The sequence below is a fragment of the Lepidochelys kempii genome, chromosome 2 (genome assembly GCF_965140285.1).
Source record: "Lepidochelys kempii isolate rLepKem1 chromosome 2, rLepKem1.hap1, whole genome shotgun sequence".
NCBI classification, from domain to species: domain Eukaryota; kingdom Metazoa; phylum Chordata; order Testudines; family Cheloniidae; genus Lepidochelys; species Lepidochelys kempii.
In genome coordinates, this window is record NC_136381.1 from 199,443,245 (window position 1) to 199,465,595 (window position 22,351).

Here is a 22,351-nt window from a genome sequence, read left to right on the forward strand (position 1 = left end):
GCTTGTCTAGATGAAGAGTTAGTGCACGGCAAGTAGGAGTGTAAATCTTTGGCACACGAGCATGCCATGCACTAACAGTTTATATAGATGAGCCCTAAAGGTATATCTACACTGCAGCTGGCAACATGCTCCCAACGAGGGCAGACAGACTCACATTCGCTCTGCTCAAGCTAGCACGCTAAAAATAGCTATGTGCACATTTTAACACAGGTGGTGGCTTGGGCTAGCTGTCCAAGCCCAGACCCATGGGGTCGGGTGGGCTTGGACTCAGGTGGCTAGTCTGAGCCACATCCCATGCAGCAACAGTCACACTGCTGCTTTTAGCATGCTAGCTGGAGCAGAGCTAGTGAGCCTTCTAGCCCGGGGCCACAGACTCATGGTAGTGGGACTCATGCTAGTGCTCTACAAATACACTTCTACCCCGATATAATGCAGTCCTCGGGAGCCAAAAAATTGTACCGCGTTATAGGTGAAACTGCGTTATATCCAACTTGCTTTGATCCACCGGAGCGCGCAGCCCTGCTCCCCCGGAGCGCTGCTTTACCGCATTATATCCGAATTCGTGTTATATCGGGATAGAGGTGTAGCTGGGTAGATGCTGTGATTCAAGCTCTCAGGCCTACCTCTCGCTCCCAGGCTTCAGAGCCTCAGCTCCAGCCTGTGCTGCAATGCCTACACATCTATTTTTAGAGCACTAGGACAAGCCCTGCTAGCACTAGTCTTTGGACCCAGACTGGGAGGCTTGTTCCCAGATGCAATGTCATCAGATCCTTAGAGGCCTGAGTCAGGCACTGTACATACACTAATCAAAAGACGGCCCCATACAATGTAAGGGGGGGGAAATTAAAGAGTTAATCGCCCATTCTGGACTATCCAACCCCTCTCCCACCTAAAACAAGCACATATGTTCACACACACAAAACACCACATTTTATAAAGAGGTTTCTCTTGAATAATTTGTTTTTTTAATAAATGAGTTTCATGGGTACAGTGGAAATGTCCCCAACAACTGTGAGAGTTCTTAAAGTGCATCTTATCTTGCCCTACACCTTTTGAGCCGTTGCAGTCTATGACCATGTCTGCTCCAGAGAGCTTACAGCGGCATAGCTGTACCAATGCTGTAAGATCTCCCGTGTAGCTGCTCTATGCTGATGGAATAGGAGCGTGTTCTCCAGTCAACACAATTAAACCACCCCTCCACGAGTGGCATAAGTGCTGGAACTAGGGGTGCTTATGCACCCCCTGACTTGAAGGGGATTCCATCATATATGGGGTTTAGAATGTGGTTCTCAGCACCCCCACCATACAAATTGTTCCAGTGCCCCAATGAGCGGCGACAGCCATGTCGGACAGCAGAGCATCTCCTGCCAACATAGCACTGCTCACACTGGTGCTTCTGTCAGTGTAATTTATGTCACTCGGGGGGTTTATTTCACACCCCTGAGCAACATAAATTATACCAACAAAAGCGGAAGTGTAGACATAGACTCTCAATTCTGAATTGTGAGGCTATGTTAATGTGTTTTCACCCATTGTGAAAAAGGAAGGTGTGTCAATGAATGGCACATTGTGTTGCCATTTACACCTGAGCAAAGGGGGAGCAAAATGCTACTAATTCAGAATGGCAGCATTTCACACCCACTTCGCACTGATGTAAGTGACAGCACAAGGTCTAAGGCAGAGAATCTGGACACGGGGGTCATCACTCAACATCTGTGCAAAATGAATGTAGCACAGGTGTGAAACTGCCATTCTCTTTTACATCCGCTTTACACAAATGAACATGGAGAGACAATGTGAAAAACAGGAGAATCAGTCCCCGTTCTAGGCCAACGGGGGCTGCGGGAAGCGGCATGGGCCGAGGAATGTGCTGGCAGCCGCTTTCCGTAGACCCCATTGGCCTGGAATGGTGAACCGCAGCCAGTGGGAGCTGCGATCAGCTGAACCTGCGGATGCTGCAGGTAAACAAATTATCCTGGCCCGCCAGCAGATTTCCCCAACGGGCCGAATGCCAAAGGTTGCCGATCCCTGTTACAGAGTTATAAATTCAGGAAGATAATGGTGTATTTTAGAAATGTTCAGTCACTCACCTTCTTAACTATAGTGACTCTTGCAGTGCTAATGTTACTTAATGTGGGTATCAGAAAGATCTCATTACATGCAAGGCAGATTATCAGATTCCTTATACTGAAGCCTGGCCAATAGTAGACTCTAGGATCTGTTCAGCTCTCTCATAAACAGTTTGTCACTTTGTACTCTATTTGGGAAGTTTCATGTAATTTAAGAAGGATAGTTGCTTGAATTAGTTCTCTAGCTTAAGTAAGGGCTTGTCTACACTACCCGCCGGATCGGCGGGCAGTGATCGATCCAGCGGGGGTCGATTTATCACGTCTAGTATAGACGCGATAAATCGACCGCTGAGCACTCTTCAGTCCACTCCGGTACTCCACCAGAACGAGGAGCGCAAGTGGAGTCGACAGAAGAGCATCAGCTGTTGACTTACTGCAGTAAAAACACCGCGGTAAGTAGATCTAAGTACATCAACTTCAGCTATGCTATTCACATAGCTGAAGTTGCATATCTTAGATCAACCCCGTGCGGTAGTGTAGACAAGTCCTTAGAGTATGGTCATCATTCTCTCTTCAGTGTTATGATTCTTTCATCAAGTTTAAGTGTCTCTAGGGGGACTTCTGAGGGAGAATCTAAGAATGGAAACTTCATGTTTATTTTTTCCTCTCCCAGGATTTCTGAAATGGTTATGAAAATGCTGGACTGAAGCTACTGGAGTCAATGGGAGATTTGACTGAGGAAGGACAACAGGACTAGTCCATTATCTGGTGTGTGCGTACATACATAGTCATCCTTATCACTGATACATTAACTGCACCATTGTGCATATGTAAAATTTATTTTACAAACACTTATTACTACATTGCTTTCATTTATCAATTAATTTTTCACGCACAGATTGGTTTGCACACTAGCCTTCAGTAAGTACGAGGCACCTGGAAAGTTCCAGCTTCTAAATTTCAGCCATTGTTGAGTGGTCCATGTACAAAAAATAAAATAAAAATAATCTTAATTTAAAAAAATGAAAAGAAAAAAAAACTATTTTGCCACCATTACATGACTCAAAAATAAGTGAACTTTTTTTAAAATCACCCCTAGAGATCGCAGAGTAAATATGTTGAAAACTTTCACGATAGAACGTAACGGGACACCATCCGCTTGAAAGAAAAATAAGTCAAATCATATTTCCATCTGAACATTTTGCACCAACAAATGTCACAAGTAACCCCAAAGATTACTAGAACACAGAGATATGCAAATACTTCTTTTTTGTCTTTTGTGTGCTTACTTTGCTCATTGTCAGCACCTTCTTTGTGTTCCGGTCAGATTCATGTCAGATTCCAGTCAAAGGTGGGTGGGGAGGAGCAACAGAGCTGAAACTAACACCTTTGTTGGATGGAAATAAGGGAGGGAAATCATGAAAACTAAGGGACAATGCTTTATTTTGAGGAACATTTTAGGGAAACACCATTTCTCTTAGCATAGCATGTATTTTTCTCTGAAGTGTACATTTGTACTGCTTCAAGTATACAATGCAATCATCATAAACTTCAATTTAATGTTTAAAGTGGTCAAGGACCATCCCTTAAAATAAGGGATGGGTGGTCACCTTGCTCTTATGCCTACCCAAAACCAATTCTAAACTATAAAATGGGGAAAAGAAAAATCCTTATTGTGACTGATAATTGCAATCCCCTGCAATATCTTTGGTGACCATCCTGTTTTAAGTTTATGGATGACTGTGGGCCAGGGATTGTATGCAACGCCAGTGGCGAGGGCTACCACAACGCCTCCAGGAACCAAAACCAGCGTGTGTGTGCATGGGGGGGGGTGATTAAAGTGAATCACTCAGGCTGTAAACCCCTCCAGAGAGGCACTCCTCCGTATGGGAAAGGAAGCTTACATACACTGGTTCAAACTAGATTTTCAGAGACACACACAGAAAGGGCTTTTGGGACACAAAGGGTACACGGAAAGAGTACAGCGGACGGCAACAAATGATTAGGGGGCTGGAGCACATGACTTATGAGGAGAAGCTGAGGGAACTGGGATTATTTAGTCTGCAGAAGAGAAGAATGAGGGGGGATTTGATAGCTGCTTTCAACTACCTGAAAGGGGGTTCCAAAGAGGATGAATCTAGACTGTTCTCAGTGGTACCAGATGACAGAACAAGGAGTAATGGTCGCAAGTTGCAGTGGGGGAGGTTTAGGTTGGATATTAGGAAAAACTTTTTCACTATGAGGGTGGTGAAACACTGGAATGCGTTACCTAGGGAGGTGGTGGAATCTTCTTCCTTAGAGGTTTTTAAGGTCAGGCTTGACAAAGCCCTGGCTGGGATGATTTAGTTGGGGATTGGCCCTGCTTTGAGGCCCTTCTGAGGTCCCTTCCAACCCTAATATTCTATGATTCTATGTGCACTGACACAAGACCTTCTTTCTGATCCAGCAAATGGACAGGACCTTGGATCCTAGGGGGAGCTCAACCCTTGCAAAAGGGTTGGAAAGACTGATACCTACCACTGCCCTTCTTGGAGTTGTGGGTGACCTCTGATAAGCATCTGTGTAGTAGGTTCTTTTTATTGGTTGTATGTGTTTTCTCTGTAATGCTTTTACCTTCAGAATAAAGGTGCTTGCTTAGAAAGAGAGGTGTGGTGACTTATAACTGCTGTCAAGACACTGATCATAGCCCCCAGAGTAGAAGCAAAGCCCAGGTGCTGGCTGTTAGGCAGACTGGCTAGCTGGGGATATCACAGTGTAAGGCAGACAGCTGTGCAGCCTTAAAAGCCCTGGTCAGAAGGTAGTGGGACTTCTGGAGACTGGGAACTCCTGGAGTGGACCACAGAGGGGAGGATACAGGTGCAGCACCCTGAAACTGACACACACAATATTTTTTTTTTAAAACAGGGAATCTGTTTGAAGGATTTTGTTTTAAGTTTAGGACATTACTACTAAAAGGAATCCCTTATCAAAAATGAACTAATTACAAAAAACAAAAGTTGAAAGTGTCCCTTTAATGTTTTCACATCTACATTTGCCTGCCCATATTGCACATCTGGTATGTTACCTAAATAACCCCACATTAAAACAGCGTTATTTAGGTTGCAAGGTCAAGCCCTTGGAAGTTAAGAAATGCCAGATTTAAGGTTGCCTGTGAAACTGAAATTCTGTCGCCTTTGTGCATATGCATTATGATACACTTCTTTAATTATATGACAATATATTATTATTTCCCACGTGATCTCCATACATACGGGGTCACACAAAGGAGAAGAACTGTTTCTAGAAACCACTTACATTCTTTGGACATTCCCACTTCAAAGCACTTCTGTAGTCTGCAGTATTGGCAGCGATTTCTGGTGACTTTATTAATAACGCAGTTTTTGTCTCTGTGACACGTGTAAACCATGTTCTTCTGAATGCTTCTGCGGAAAAAACCCTGCAATTAAGCAGAAAAAATAATGAAATAAAATCCCTGGGCTTCACACATAAATCATAGCCAGTCTCCTATTCTTTTAAGTTAATAATATGAATGCAACATTATGGCAAGATTATGATAATCTTACTGCCCTTATAAATATTAAAAGTTGAATATTGTTTTCTTGCAACATAAAGAGTATCTTTTCATCAAAAATAAAGGAAAGTATTTTACTGTCAGGGTAAAGAAGACTGAGGTAAGTAGAAGCATTCAGAAAATGAGGCTCGAGGTCAGGGGTTCTCAAACTGGGGGTCAGGACCCCACAGGGGGTCGCAAGGTTATTACGGGGGGCGTCATGAGCTGCCAGCCTCCACCCCAAACCCAGCTTCACCTCCAGCATTTATAATATATAAATATATTAAATATATAAAAAAGTGTTTTTAATTTATAAGGCGGGGGGGTGTCACACTCAGAGGCTTGCTATGTGAAAGGGTTCACCAGTACAAAAGTCTGAGAACCACTGTTAGGTTATGTTATAACATCCAGGCTAAAATAAAACATGTGAGCTTGGGTTTATGGATTTAGTTATCAACACTGTAAACACTGTTCCCTCCTGACTGATTCACTTTAAAATCCAACTCCCTAACCCAGTTTGGCACACTTTCTTCCAGCCTCAATTATCCCTTCTCCATTTGTTTTTGGAAGGATTTCTATTTTTATTTTGTGGTTAGAGGTGAAATAACTGTACAGTGGGCCAAATCTTGAGAGTACTCAAAATCCCCACTGAAATTAGCCAGACTTCCACACATGGAAGATTTCCAGCATCAGGGTCATTATTGATTTATGAACCTGAACACCTTCCCAAAAATATAAGTCCACTATCTATATCAAGAGAAAGAGAGTTAGTTCACAGAGGAATGAGAGAAATGAGAGTCAGGAAGTTAATGGAAATTGTGTGTACATTGGGTGAGAAAATATTGGCCAACCTTAAAAACAACAACAACAACAACAAAACACAAAACAAGATACAGTGCCCTAAGAATTTTTACAGATCAGCCCACAGATATTCAGCAAAAGTAGTTCTGTAACTGAGCTCTATTAGAAAGTTTCATATTACTACTTAAATTTTCAACAGTGTTTCACCATCCAGCAGGATCAAATCTCAGTCAACACCACTCTACTGTGTAGGAATACTTGCCGATTCAATATCTAGAGGGGTTTTAGAGGTTTTGAAAATGTGTTCAACAAACCACAGGTGTACACCCTATAGAGCAACACAATGTTTGCTGACAAGGGATATAATAATAGTTCTGCATCCATAATTCATTTGTCCCAAGATGCAGTCATTATAGACTGTATGAAAGGGTTTCTTAATAGCAATTTTATAGATATGTAAGTAGATAATTTTATAGCCTTTTAGCTTCTTAACAGCTAGCCATGACTTCCAAGTAGTATCACCATGGAGAAGGATGCAGATGAAGGCTAATCATGAATCCCTTGCATCGCCAGAGCTTTTTTTATATCAATGCTATGAAAATCTCTCATTCAGTCCGAAGAATTGAAGAGTGTTTTCTTCATCATGCCCCTTGTGCAGTATTTCTTGGGCCCTTGTGGAATCAAAGCCTCCTTTGGGGCTAGTTCTTTTGACTGAATTTAGCAGACGTTTGTCAGTACGGTCAAGTGGTAGAAAAATTTTGTTTCTTTAAGTTATCCAACATCATATTACAAAAGCCAAAGAAAAAATTTCCGAACTATTGAGACCCCCATTACGGGTGTACTGAAGTCAACACTGGGTGTTCATGCTATGAGTTACACCTATTGCTTGAAACCTTTCAAGAGAAAAATAGTACAAACATGTCTGTCTGTTTTATTTACTTGCTAAGGGAAAACATGTGTCCCTTAGCTTAATGACTGCACAATAATTATATTTACAACCTAACTATTATTTAGGTACTTAGACAGCCTTCCATATAGTAGTATCTGAACACCTCACAATTATTCATGCATTTGATCCTCATCATAGCCTGCTGATGGAGGGAACTATTATTCTCAGTTTTGCCTATGTACTGGGTAGACTGAAGACCCAGATTTTTAAGTCATTTAGATGTTGTGTTGCTCAGCGTTGCAATGCCTAATTAACCTACGTCTCCTTTTCAAGAGTGACTTAGGCACTTTGGAGCCCAAGTCAGTTAGGCATTGCAACACTAAGCAGAGCAACAGTCACTTGTATGGGGAGATTAAGTGACTTGCCCAAGTACAGAGGGTATTTACCAACTTCCAAATGCAGAAATGATGAACGCAGCGGACTATCACTACAAATCAGTTCACAGCTGGCATGTGCAGCACTGAGCTACCTGTCCTGTTTCCCCAAGATGTACATTTAACATTTTCAGCTTCTATTGTGCCACATGACCTGTTCATAGCTCAGTGGCAGTCAACATTTCCCCCGACTCTAGGACATTATGAATGTAAATTGAATCTCTGGTGAAATTTCATCTTAGCTACTAAGGGAACTGTATTGCTTACATCCATCATACAAACCAAGCAGCAAGTTGCCCTGAATGAACAAACACCACAAGAAGTCTCCAATGCTGCCCCTGAATCTCCCGTCCCCTCAGAAGGAATGAGATACTAGAATAATTTAACAAAACAGTAATCAACATTGCAAGATGCCACGAAAAAAACCCCCAAAAGACTGTCAGTTCTTCCTTAAATTGCAAGTTCTTTGGGGGCAGCAACTAGATAGCATCTGGTACATTGTGGGTACTGCTGGAATTAAAACAACCAACAAAATCACCCCAACCCTGACAACAGAGGAAACAAAACCCAAAATATATCAGCAGTACATGGGTCATTATACCCACTTGACACCCATTAACAGGTCACTTGTTCTGATTGCCTTCTCTTTTTCCTCCCTGATGGATTGTAATAAAATCCCAGGTTAAAAGGGTTGTTTAGATCTGGTGGCCTAGCAGAAACGTTCTCTCACTCCTTAGCAGAGAGATTGTAACCTTACAGCGAAACAGAACACGGAGATTCAACTCCAGGAGGGAGAAACACACCACGAGCATCCATAAGTTCATGTATCCATTAGTAATATTGGAGAAAGCTTAAAGAAAAAATTGGTATTTAGGTTAAAAAAAACCCAAACAAACAAAATACAACTCTCCCACAACACGAGTTTCTTTCATGGGACAAATTCTGTGTAAGAGAAGATTAACTGCAAAATTTCTTAAGAAAATACTCTGTACAAATTCTTTAAAGGTCATGTTTCCTTTTCATTCTGAATTTAGCACAAAAATGCAGAAAAAAACCAGACCTCTTAGCTTTCATAGACTGGATATTTTGAAATTTATCACACTGGTCCTGACCCAAAATTAACTTATTGAAATGCTGTTGAGGAATATCATCCACGTGCTAATACTGTTTTGTAAGGCAATAAAGCAATACCATTTTTACAAATGTTTGTGCAAACTGATTTATTTAAAAAGCTCAAAAAATTTCATTTGAAAATATTTGGTTTTTAGAATTTCCTCTCAACAGGCACTGACAAAGATGTCCAGACAACCAGTATGTTATTTTGCTTGCTTTCTTGGTAAATTCCACAATAGTACTGCTACTTTGATAAAAGAAGTTTTCCTAATTATAAACTGGCCATCAGAAATTACATTTTTGTAACCTGATTTTGAAAGCTACTTCAAGTAGGCCTCTGATTTTGCAGCCACAAGTTTTTGGGTACGAATACAGGCAGAATTGAGCCCACAGTTTTTTGGGAGGTCCTACGGTGAACTAGTTTAAATATTTGGACACCAAATACAGTTTGCATATGGAATTTCCTGAAGTATTTCTTGAAAGTGACATACCCTTTCCAACAGGAGTACTTTTATTCCATTTATAATGCGTCGTCCCACTGTGTGGGATATTTTGTCACTTTTAAGTGATGGCCTCCATATTTATGGCAAACAGATCTAATCTTTGCTGTTTAGTTACCCGTATGGTCTGTTTTCAGCCAACTGGGGTCAAACCTTGGCCCCACTGAAATCCGTAATAAAACTCCTATTGTTTCCACTTTGATCAGAATTTCACCCTCGATATGCATTTTTGATTAGATGCACTTCTGTTTCTTCACTGCTTGTGAACATTTTCATTTGGAAAGCTGTTTTCACCAGCACTGTAAATATTCAATGTTCCTGGTAAAAATCACATCCAACTCTCAGAATAACTTTGTCTCAAGTAGGTCATCAATTTTACTAAACTAGTTCTGTATCTAATTAGTCCATCATCTCTTAACCGTTCAAATTCATATGACTCAGCTTTGTGACATCAGTATGTAACAGGATGGTCAATGGTCTCACCTGGTGCTGCTTTCTAGCAAAGAAAATGTACCTTATGCAAATTATATGCTTATGTGACTATCAAGACATCTGCATTCCCTTTTTATGTGCCCTTTGGAAAATACTGTAGCTCTCCAGTGTGTTCTTGGCCTGGCACATACAGCATGGTGGAGGATTCATCCTCTACAATTATCTCTTCAACACTTGCTTCCAGGAAAGTCTGAAAATGATGCCAATCACCTTCTCCATTCTACACACCCTCCCCAGAGTGATATAGCTTCACTCAGTGGTTGCAGAATCTCACCCATAGCTCTTGTTTTACCAACTAGCTGTTGATCCTAAGTGTCAAAAACACTTCTTAATTACCCAGGTGGGAAGATTCTACTTTTATTTTGTTTCCTGAATGGCAGCTACACTTTCCCTATCTCCTCTTCTTCCCCTACAAAGAGGGACGTCATTTCATTTAGATATTTACTTATATTAAGTGATAAATTCAAGATGCAACAATTAAATCTAGGCCATGAGCACCCAGACTATCTTGGATTTTACAGCTCACCTCAACACATGGTATCTGGAAGGCTTGACCTTGACTATTAGACCACCCCTTGCTCATTTAATGTTTATTCCTTGCTCTACTGCATAGCTGAGGACTTGATACACCGTCTCAGGGGTTCCGTGTTTTCCCACCTCTCCCATTTTGTAGTGCACAGCAGAAGAGTTTGGAGGTGGGGATGGGGGATTGGTTCTTGTCTCTCTATTGAATTCCAGGTATTTATAGCAAGTCACCATAGTATCTGATCACCAGAGGTCACATGGTGCAGAGAAATATTCTCACGTAGACAGTGCATATTTGTTAAGGCCCAGTGCTCAGTTATAGCCAGAACCATTCCTTTATATAAATCTGGAGGTGTTTTCACCACCTGAGGGCTGGATTCCAAATGCTGGGCTAGCTATAACATACCATGATCCTTTTTGCTGCTTTTGGCAAGTACACCCAGCTATCAGTAAGGGGCAAGTCTTGCCTGTCTTGACATGTTTGTAGGCCCTACACCTCCTAGGATGCTCTTCTTTGCTGGGGAGAGATTCTGGTGGAAAGCTGACGCTTTTTAGCACTGATTTCATGGAACGCTGGACCTGCTTCCATTTTTTGCCCCTTCCGCACCAGCGAAAACAAAGGCAGGTGTTGGGTTACGTTTTCTGGAAATTCACAGCCTTTGAGCAGACTGAGACTTTCACTTTGGCTTGCAAACCCAATCAGTTTACCCCCATAATAAAACCTCTTCAACCCATTCAGCTTTGTCATATACAGTATTTAATAAAGAGCAAAGACAGGGCATTTTCACCCACTAGAGTTCATAATTAATACTCATCAGCCAGGCTGTGAATCACTTATTAGAAGTGAACAAGAAACAGAGTTAGAAGCTGACTTAACATAATTCATGTTTTGTTTTATTAGTATTGAATATCATTGCTAGGAATCTGTTGTGTCTGTGAGGCATGGGGCATTTACATGAACAGTTTCCATTATTGTTAATGGGCATTATAATACTGCATACATCCCCTGTGATGGGGAGAACAGAGACCTCTGCACAAAAAATAAGCAGAAATGATATTATCTTTGTAAATTTAATATGTTAATTCCATGGAGAAAAACATTCTGCAACACACAACTTCTCTTTGTTTCCAATAGCATCTGTAGCACACTTGCATAAGAGTCAGGGAAGCTGCTAAAGACACATCAAGGTGCAATGTAATGTTCTAATGTGCTTTATGCCCACATCTTGGGAAAGGAACACAAAACCTGTGTTTTTAGTTTAGTGATGAAAAATGAAAAGTATACAGGAGTCCCACAGACTTGGAATTAATTGAGCATTTCAATTTTCAAAGAGTCTCTTAACAACTCTCTTACACAAAGAGTACAGGATAAACATCTCATTTTAAAATTTTTACCCTTTCTGTGCTCCAGAAATATAGCAGTCTAAAGCATACCTTCTCTTTTTCCCCTCCACCACAATCTTGTTATCTTAATGGGTGATAGATAGAGTATCATGCTGGCCATGCTGCATTAGGTGTCCTCATTTACAGATTGCAAGGGAAAAAAAGGGTTGGGCATAAATTATTCAAAACCTATTGTATCAGTGTGTGTTTCCTGAACATTCACCACTGACAAAGTAGACAGATTATTTTTCACTTTTAATTGTGTTGATACTTTATCTGCTCTGTTGAAAGTAGAGTGTGGTACGTGAAACCACATGTACAGAGGAGCAAATAAAGCCTGTTACTAAAGCCAAAGTAATCTATGTAACTTTAACACAATGCCAGAGGAACCCCACCCCAACTCTAGATGCTATTTACTTTTATAGTACTTGTCTATTACTATGTCAAACATGAAAGAGTTTAGTACAGGGCTAGGCTGCTTAAAGAACATCTGAACCGATTTAATAACCAGTGACATAAAGGACTTCAGAATGACAGCTGGATACAAAGGAAGTCATTGTGTATACGAAACCTTTGATAATGTTAAGTTCAACATGCTCTTACTCAATTCTTAGAGGAATTATAAACTCATAAAATCCTATGGGATGGTTATCCTGATATAACACCAATAAAATGTTGGATGAGTCCACACAATGCAACAGAGCTCTCTCTCTTCACAAACAGATTATTTTCCCAAGTCACATGATTTAAAGCCAAATGTTACACACACTTTTTGTCTGAGGAGGAGGAGGATTACCTGATCCAGAAGTTTTACTAAACATGTTCTGCTACCCTACTGTATGTCAAGTCTCATTTACAGCAGCAAATAGCTTACAGGTTGAAAAACTGACTTACAAGTGGCTGAAGTGGTAAGCAACTGAGAAAGACTAGGTACAAACTCACACTTCAGAAGTTGCTCAGCTCATTTGAATTAACGGTGATTCCCCACAAATACAGTCACTATGAATTTAGCGGCTCTACAGGTGCACCAAAGAATGGACTTTAAAATGAGCTTCTAAATCAAGCGTCTTCCTAGGATATTAGTAAAAGGAAAATAAAAATGGAGTAGGACAGGCTTTTCTACAACCCCATTTATTAAGAAATTTCTAAATTCAGATTCGCTGGTTTTTGTACCAGAAAAAATGCTGAGCCCTAGACCTTATTAACGCGTGGCTCTGTTTTTAAATTGGACCATAGGGAATACGACGCCTTTCTCAGTTGTATCTTCTTACTTTAATTACTAAAATAAACTTTTAATCTTGTTAACCGTACAGAATTTACACCACTAAGATAAGAAAGAGCTGAATTCTGTGATGTCAGAATTCCACATCAGAATTGTTATGTTGCAGTTAGTTACACCTGTGCAAACTCATTCTGTTAGCATAGTAAAGGGGCCTAAACAGGCATCAGTGAGAGCTGAATTTGGCTTGAAAAAATCTCGAGTACTTGTGATGATGTTTGAGGAAAAAAGAATCCAGCTTGAGTCTCACATTCCAGGTTGAGTTTGCAAGGCTGGCAGTTAAGAGAAAGCAACCTTTAGTTGTAAGCCATGCACATTTGATCCTAAAGTCATTGATGATGCCACAAGTACTCCTTTTCTTTTTGCGAATACAGACTAACACGGCTGTTACTCTGAAACCTGTCATTGATGAACATGGAACTCCATAACGGCAGTCTTACCCAGTCATTTTTCAGAGTAAAACTGTACTTTAATATTGGGCCATGCTGCTGCCCCATGAAACACGCCATTGAGTTAGGTGTAGCATATATCAGAAGATACAATGAAAAATGGTTGTACACAAAACATGTATGTTTGAACAGTCTGACACCATGAGTAATTAAAACCCCAAAAGGTAGTACAATCACAGAAGACTGAAATGAGGGCATTCTTAGTTAAAAGTGTGAGAAGGTATTTCTTTTCCAAGATGCTTGCATTATCTACCACCCTGTGCAAACTGGAGATTTCTTTTAAAAAATTGCAACTAAAGGCAACTCAGGGCAACCAGAATGTGAGATGATCTGCCTCAGTCATATGGTGAACGGGGCAAAAGCACAAGTGTGACAAAGTGGAATTTTTTGTAATATTTTTATGAATCCGATGTGTGTCTGAGTTTCCTGCTACGCTTTGCGTTTGCTACCCAATAGAGCAAAAGGGTTAACAACACTCCTGGGGCAACACAGGAGACATAGGTGTATGTGTCACTTCATTGTACGGGTGAAACAAATAGAGTTGTTAAGAAACTGGTTGAAACTGACCCAGATCAACAACGGGTCCAGACAGACAATGCAAACCAAGGACTCATGCATCAACACTCTCAGCAGGGAAGCTGAGCAGAGACCCCAGCTTGAGAACAAAGGACTGAGAGTGGGGGCTCTCTCACCTGGGAACTGACTAAGGAAGGAAATCAAAGAGACAGAGTCTGAGCGTGGGGGCACGCTAGCCTGAAAATGGAGTTCACTGCAGCTTGGTGTGACTAGAATGGACAGTGCTTTAATCCTCATTTCTCTGTGCTAACCTAAGGACTTCAATGCTGTGTTCCAGTTGACTAATAAATCCTACTTGATTTTGAAAACACTATTTGAGGTGTCACTGCAAATACTGGCTGGAATGCATTAGTCACTGAAGAGTGTACAACTCTACCAGGAGTCTACCTCAGTTGGACTCGCTGGGCAGAGCTCACAGTGCTGACGCTCCGTAGCTCAGTAGCGTACCCTGAAAGAAGAGTGAGACTCCTTAGGAGTCTGGCACACGGGAGGTTCCTCCAAAAGACTACAAAAGCTGGGGTTTAGCACCAATCCGCTGGATCAGTGACAGCAAGTCAAAAGCTTCTGTGGCCCAGTGCCCGCATAAACGACAAAAAGCTCCTCCTCCCCCCGTTTCCCCCCCCCCCGACCTTGACCCCAGAGCCAGGTACAATAATAGAGCAGGACAATGTATTTTGCCAAAGAGAGGCACAGGAGACACATGTCCATGCAAGATAGTGGACTCTTTTCAAAGAACGCAGCACGTGCACATAGCTTTGGCAATAGCCAACCACCTGACAGAACAATGGTTGCGTGCGTAGTTTCAATGTCAGACTGTGGCAAAAAGTGGCTCGCTATTTTCCACAGTGATTTTCAGCATAACTCCCCACCTTCCTTTTCATTTCACCTTGTCCAGCCCACTCTGTACATATATTGCCATTTATTCTTGAGCTTAATGGCAATTGTTTTTTTCACACTTTTATAACAATACTTGGTACTTAATCAGAACTTTTCATCTGTAGAGTTCATTGCACTTTACAAACATAAGTAAATATTAGCTCCATTTTACAGATGGAAAAAGGGAGACATGGGAGGTTACAGGATCCATGAAGGAAAGAAATTGGGCTAATGCCCTTTTCCCTCCTATATGGTATACAAAGGACTGGAAGGTTTTGGTTAAATATATATATTTAACCACAAGAAATTCTGGTCTTGTCCGCCCTGAAAGACTCTGGACCAGATCTTCAACTTGTGTTAGTTGTCATAATTCCTATAGAGCTGTGGGAATTTAAACAAGTTAAAGATCTGGCCCTCTAAAGTGACTGGATAGATATTGAAATTGTCACAAGCAACAAGGGACTGAAAGTGGATCCCTGAGGGAAGGGGAGATGGATTTTTAGTCAGACTGTTTACCGCTCCGCATTTTGTTGAGACGAAACCTATTTAATATCAAATGCCTAATGTGCTCTTGGGAGAAACTGAATTAAGGTGTAAACTCACAGTACACATCTGCAACCTCAAAGAGTACTCCACCAAAATCAGAAAAGGCCAGATTTGATGTTCGTAACATTTCTAAAGGTGGGGAAAATGTCTTTTTTAAAAAAAATCCTTCGCTAGGCCTTCATTAAACGTCAAAGAGGGGGGAAAAAAGAACCCATTAAGAATTCTTTTTGCAGACGACCTATAAGTGCCTTGCCCGTGGTCACACAGCAAGTCAATAAGAGAGCTGGGAACAGAACCCAGCTTTTCTGAATACCAGTTCAACATCCCAGCCGATGGAGCATACTTGTACGCTTGGTGTGATGCCTCAGCTCTCCAAAGGTGATGCAAATGATATGCTCTAGAATAGTCAAAACCCAGAATATGAATCATTTTTACAATGAGCTAGAAATAGACTTTTCTGTTTGCCAGCTGGCAAAAGGACAACTACTAACAGAGAATGAAAATGAATGTCATCACACATGAAGTTTGGGGTTTCACTCCTGCCTCGTCAAATGTAGACTAAGGTTGGTTGTCATAAGTTAAAGCATCTGTAAGACTATTCTTATTGTCCCCCGCCCCTTGCCAACTGAGATTTAAATAGAACTTCTGATCCTATTAGTAAACATGCCACAAAGCCTCCTGACAGAACAATCATCACCTTAAACCAATGTGTTTGGAATTTTCTGCTTCTGCTCTTCAATAATATCACCAGTCTGGGTGCATTTCCATCTGGTTTCTTCAATTAAAAAATGGAAATGAAAAGTATACAATTAAAAAAATTACCGTTAACTTCCTTTCAGTAATGTCTGTAAAATGATTTTTGTTCTGGTAGGAAACTCCAGATGGGAAGTGTAATGAACATAATTGAATATGAGTAACAGGATATCACAGAAACACATTTTTCTGAATTGGCATGTATAGGGTTGCTTCACACTGTGTGATGCAAAACACAGGGATGAATTATTGCAAATTTTTTTTGCACAATTTAATGCCCTCTAACCTAATTTGGGTAGGACCAGACCTATAACCCACTAAAACCATAAACTGTCACTATTTGAGATGGTAATACAACGGGCTAACACTTACCAAAAGGCCATACACTGTTAGCTACTGATTTTTCTCCCCCCCCACCTCAGGATTTATACCACCAATTAAGACCATAATGAGTGCTCCAGGTTGACCTCCCAGGAGCAAGAATTAATTAAGCACAGTATTTCTTAGTAAAGAATGACAGTTTTCCAAACCATTTATGTAGCTGCTCTCTTTTCTGATATTATTGCTTCTCCATGCAAGACTGCCGGCTGCTAATGCTAGAATGCATAACGGGTCTTTGTTTATGTTTTCCAGTATGTTCAGCAGCTCAGCATACTTTTTTTGCTTTATTGATTGCTCCCCTTGCCCCCTATGTATTTCACATTTCAGGCACCTTTGTGACCAGCTTACTAGAAACAGAAAATAACTGATGGGTATAATATAGGGTTTTTTAGCTCCCATAAAAAGGCAAAATGAACAAGAGTTATCATAACAGATTATTCTCCACCCAGGAAAACAGACTAGGTATACTAATGCAATGGGGTGCAGACCCCCAACATGCCTAAGCCAGGGAATACAAATAGATTAAAGTAAGAATGTTTAACTTCCATATTATCTATATAAAACCACTATTCCAAAACTACCGCTACGGATCTTTAGGAGTAATATCTCCATGGCAGTTACGGAGAAAGGAAAAAGAAGAATATGCTGAAACAAGAACTACAGTACAGGGAGAAATATATATCCACCCCATTCTGAAAAAGAGATTCTTCAGTATGAATTAGGTTTTATGCCCACACCCCTTATTAAATGGTTTCAATTGCATATTTGGAATTTAATGTATTTAACACTAAAGAGCTAGGAGGATTTTTTGGACTTCTGTCATTTTGGTAGACAATACTAGCCTCCCTAAAGAACTTTATAGCTTGCAAATTGCTAACATACCATGTGTCATTGAATATTTATAATATAGCTGAAATAAGAAATTCAATTAGACTGCAAATATTCATATATGCCTGTACGTTGACGGAGTCACCCCAACAAAAGGCTGCAGTTTGTATAACTGGAATTTGGCTTCAAAACTAACAAACACAGTTAACTCCAGATTAAACTTTCTCTCAAATCTTGACTGCCCTAGGTTCTTACTTTAGGTTCCCTCTGTCCCAGATTTCACCTCCCTCTCTAGAGGGCTTGTCATAAATATAAAGGGAAGGGTAAACCCCTTTAAAATCCCTCCTGGCCAGAGGAAAAATCCTCTCACCTGTTTCCCAGTAAACTCAGTTAGAGTTTGGTGGTGGCAGTGGAGATCCAGGGACAAAGGATAAAATTAATTTGTACCTTGGGGAAGTTTTAACCTAAGCTGGTGAAAGTAAGCTTAGGAGGTTTTCATGCAGGTCCCCACATCTGCACCCTAGAGTTCAGAGTGGGGGAGGAACCTTGACAGGGTTGTTCCACAACCCTTGTATTCAGGTTGGAGTTTAATGACTGACACCAATTAAGGTGCCCCAGTGAGTCAGCAGAGATTCCTGCAAGGTTACAATGCCTGCTAATAGGGTGACCAGATGTCCCGATTTTATAGGGACAGTCCCGATTTTTGGGTCTTTTTCTTATATAGGCTCCTATTACCCCTCTAGACACACAAATTCACTGTTTTTTTTCAAGCGGGTTTTGGTGATATACCCAAAAAAAAAAAAGCCTTTTCAGATTTATAACCCCTGAGAAGCTTTCTAGACTAGGCCCCCGAGTGATGACTCTTCAAAACACATTCATCATTTCTTTTCTAGGGCCATCAAGCGATTAAAAAAATTAATCGTGATTAATCGCATGATTAATCGCGCTGTTCAACAATAATAGAATACCATTTATTTAAATATTTTTGGATATTTTCTACATTTTCAAATATATTGATTTCAATTACAACAGACTACAAAGTGTACAGTGTTCACTTTATATTATTTTTATTACAAATATTTGCACTGTAAAAATAATAAACAAAAGAAATAGTACTTTTCAATCCACCTCATACAAGGACTGTAGTGCAATCCCTTTATCATGAAAATTGAACATACAAATGTAGAATTATGTACAAAAAAGACCTGCATTCATAAATAAAACAATGTAAATCTTTAGATTCTACAAGTCCAATCAGTCCTACTTCTTGTTCAGCTAATCGCTCAGACAAGCAAGTTTGTTTACATTTGCAGAAGATAATGCTGCCTGCTTCTTGTTTACATCACCTGAAAGTGAGAACAGGCTTTTGCATGACACTGTTATAGCCAAGGTTTAAAAATATTTAAGTGCCAGATGTGCTAAGGATTCATATGACTCTTGCTGCTTCCAGAGGACGTGTGTCCATGCTGATGACGGGTTCTGCTCGATAACAATCCAAAGCAGTGCGAACCGGCGCATGTTCATTTTCATGATCTGAGTCAGATACCAGCACCAGAAGGCTGATTTTCTTTTTTGGTGGCTCGGGTTCTGTAATTTCCAGATCAGAGTGTTTCTCTTTTAAGACTTCTGAAAGCATGCTCCACACCCCATCCCGATCAGATTTTGTAAAGCACTTCATATTCTTAAATCTTGGGTCGAGTGCTGTAGCTATCTTTAGAAATCTCACATTGGTACCTTCTGTGCATTTTATCAGATTTGCAGTGAAAGTGTTCTTAAAATGAACAACATGTGCTGGATCATCATTCAAGACTGCTATAACACGAAATATATAACAGAATGTGTGTAAAACAGAGAAGGAGACATACAATTCTCCCCCAAGGAGTTCAGTTACTATTTTAATTACCGCATAACTTTTTTAATGAGCAACATCAGCATGGAAGCATATCCTCTTGAACGATGGCCAAAGCATGAAGGGGCATACAAATGTTTACCATATCCGGCATGTAAATATCTTGCGATGCCAGCTATAACAGTGCCATGCGAACGCCTGCTCTCACTTTCAGGTGATATTGTAATTAATAAGTGGGCAGCATTATCTCCCGTAAATGTAAACAAATTTGTTTCTTTTAGTGACTGGCTGCACAAGAAGTAGGACTGAGTGGACTTGTAGGCTCTAAAGTTTAACAGTGTTTTGTTTTTTAGTGCAATCATGTAACAAAAGCCCTACATTTGTAAGTTGCACTTTCATGATAAAGAGATTGCACTACAGTACTTGTATGAGGTGAATTGAAAAATATTACATCTTTTGTTTATTATTTTTACAGTGCAAATATTTGTAATAAAAAATAATAGAAAGTGAGCACTGTACACGTCGTATTCTGTGTTGTAATCTAAATCAATTTATTTTAAAATGTAGAAAACATCCAAAAATATTTAATAGATTTCAATTGGTATTCTATTGTTTAACAGTGCGATTAATTGTGATTAATTTTTTAAAATCATGATTAATATTTTTGAGTGAATTGCATGAGTAAACTGAGACTAATCAACAGCTCTACTCTTTTTATTTGTTCCTCACAGTTTTGTTGTCGCTAAATAAATATGTTTCATTAGTATAAACTCCTAGAATCATGACAGGCACAAAACTATACAGTGACACCTTCTCTCTCACACACACAGCCCCTCTCGGGAAAGGCAGGCAGCTTGTAAGGAAGAGCAGCCTACAATGAGCAGAGGGAGGAACTGGGCCAGCTAGAAGGATCAAAGGAGTAATGAAGAGAGGGAGGAGCTGAGCTGACTGTCTTTTGATCCCAGGGTGGCAGTACCCTGTGTTTACAATAGATGGTTGGGGACCAGTCTCCTTTTGACAATATTGTCTCCCAGTAAATTTCCCTACTGAAGAGTAATTGAAATGAAAACACGTACATACTAAACAAGAATGTACTCGACCAGTCATTTTCTATATTGCCTCTATATGCAGTTATTGCTCACGCCTCATGGTAGTTGAGACTGGCTAGGAAGATCCTGATATTCCACCCTAGGACTAGTTGGGCCTCAGTGCTGGAATGTTCATCAGTACCTGATTCAAGCGGAAACACTGAGCATAATACATGACATGTACATTTGGCATAGCTTTAGTCTGATGCTTTGCTTTGTAGGTTTTGTCTGTTTTATTCCAGACAAAGTACCAATATAGTTAGGGAGAAGTTACAGGACTGAGGATCCAGAGGCTTGGACTGTGCTACAAGTTTTGCTGCAGACTGCACACACACATGCATAACCGTGCACCCCTGAGCATATGCATGAGGACACAGTCTTTAATATCATGATCGTATTCTATTTCTGAAATAATAAAATAGATTAAGCACATGGTTTCTATAATCTTGTAAAAAATGCACTTTAAAGTGAGCCATGAGCTTCCTCAGCGTTCTTCCTTTTTTCACTGCACATCTTGTATACAAGTGACTTATTGTAGGTTCTGTTTAGATCAGTGGTTCTCAACCTATTTACCATTGTGGGCCATATATGCAGCTCTCTAAGTGATATGTGGGCCACATCCACACTATAGCTAGCTAGCTAGCTAAACAGATAGATAAATAGATATAGATATAGTGTGGATGTTACCCACATATATATACACATACACACACACATATACACTGCCTGTATGGCCCTGAGGATGTCACATGGGCTGCAGCTATGTGCTGATTGGTACAAAAGAGGCCAGAAAACCACTGGTTTAGACTAAACAGAAGAGCATACCACGTGGCAAAGAGTATTTTGCACTGGACTGTGATTCAGAAGCTCAGGTGCTATTCCCAGTTTTGCCACTGGCCTGCTTGGGTGACCTTGGGCATGTCACGTCACCTCCCTGTGCCTTAGTTTCCCCATCTGCGAAGCAGAGCTAATAATACTGACCTCCTTTTTAAAGCACTTTGAGATATACTGATGAAAAGTGATATATAAGATATTATTATTATTATTACTCCAAGACGCTGCACATGTGGATTTATGGTTGTGTTTTACTTGAGAAACAGTAAATGATCATTCAGTCAAAGACTGTGCAAACATGAGAGGGAGAAATACACCTGTTGGTGCAATCTTTGACACTTCCTAACTTTTGAGTGCTTATCCATTCAACTGTACCTTCTTCTAATCTTTCTGAAGTCTGTAAATAGCAGCCTTTGTAGAACAAAATGCTCAGAGAGAAATAATCCACCATTAAAGTCAAACTCAGATACCAAGTCTCCTAAAAATTAGGAACCACTGAGTTTTTGCTACAATGCAGAACTGATGTTTCACCAGCTATGTAGAATAAACACACCACACATGAGATGGCCCATACCACAACCCACACCACAAATGAGATAGCACTCCTATTGCATAAGAAGCACCCCTTTAGAAAATCTCCTCAAAGGAACATTTCATTTGGGATTAAAAAGAGCTTCTGTTCCCATCAGCCATTCAGTCAATGGGCACCAAGAACAGCACAAGGTCACATTCTTAGGCAAATCAGAGAATTTCCGCACACTAGGGAGCAGACAATGTTCACTGGCTGGAGTGGAGGTAATAAGTCACAAATAACCAATGGAAACAGGCACAAGGGATAGGTGTGTTTTCTAAATAAATATAATTAAATAATAAATAGCATTTGTATAAACTTAACATGTACATAAGTGGAATTAGTCAACAAATAATTCTATATTTTTGTGCATTTAGAAGACCCTCAACCATTTATTTGATTACTCTACTTTCTAAAATGTGCCAATCACACAATCGCTAAGCACATTTAATAAAACTAAAGCCACAATTCAAAAATACAATAATGGCTCAGTGGATCAGTCTTCCCAGCCATCTTATCAACATCCATCCTCAGTACTCACCCAGAATGTAACCTGCCTTCCTAT

The 22,351-nt window shown here is 40.3% G+C and overlaps 1 protein-coding gene across 2 annotated transcripts in view; it reads right to left on the minus strand.

The window, feature by feature from the left end:
• Positions 1 to 22,351, minus strand: part of RARB (retinoic acid receptor beta) — a 305,249-nt gene that overhangs the window by 69,230 nt on the left and 213,668 nt on the right. For both annotated transcript variants that reach the window (XM_073333465.2, XM_073333466.2), the window contains exon 3: positions 5,364 to 5,505. In XM_073333465.2, coding sequence (XP_073189566.1) covers positions 5,364 to 5,505 — 142 coding nt within the window. The remainder of the gene's footprint in view (positions 1 to 5,363; positions 5,506 to 22,351) is intronic.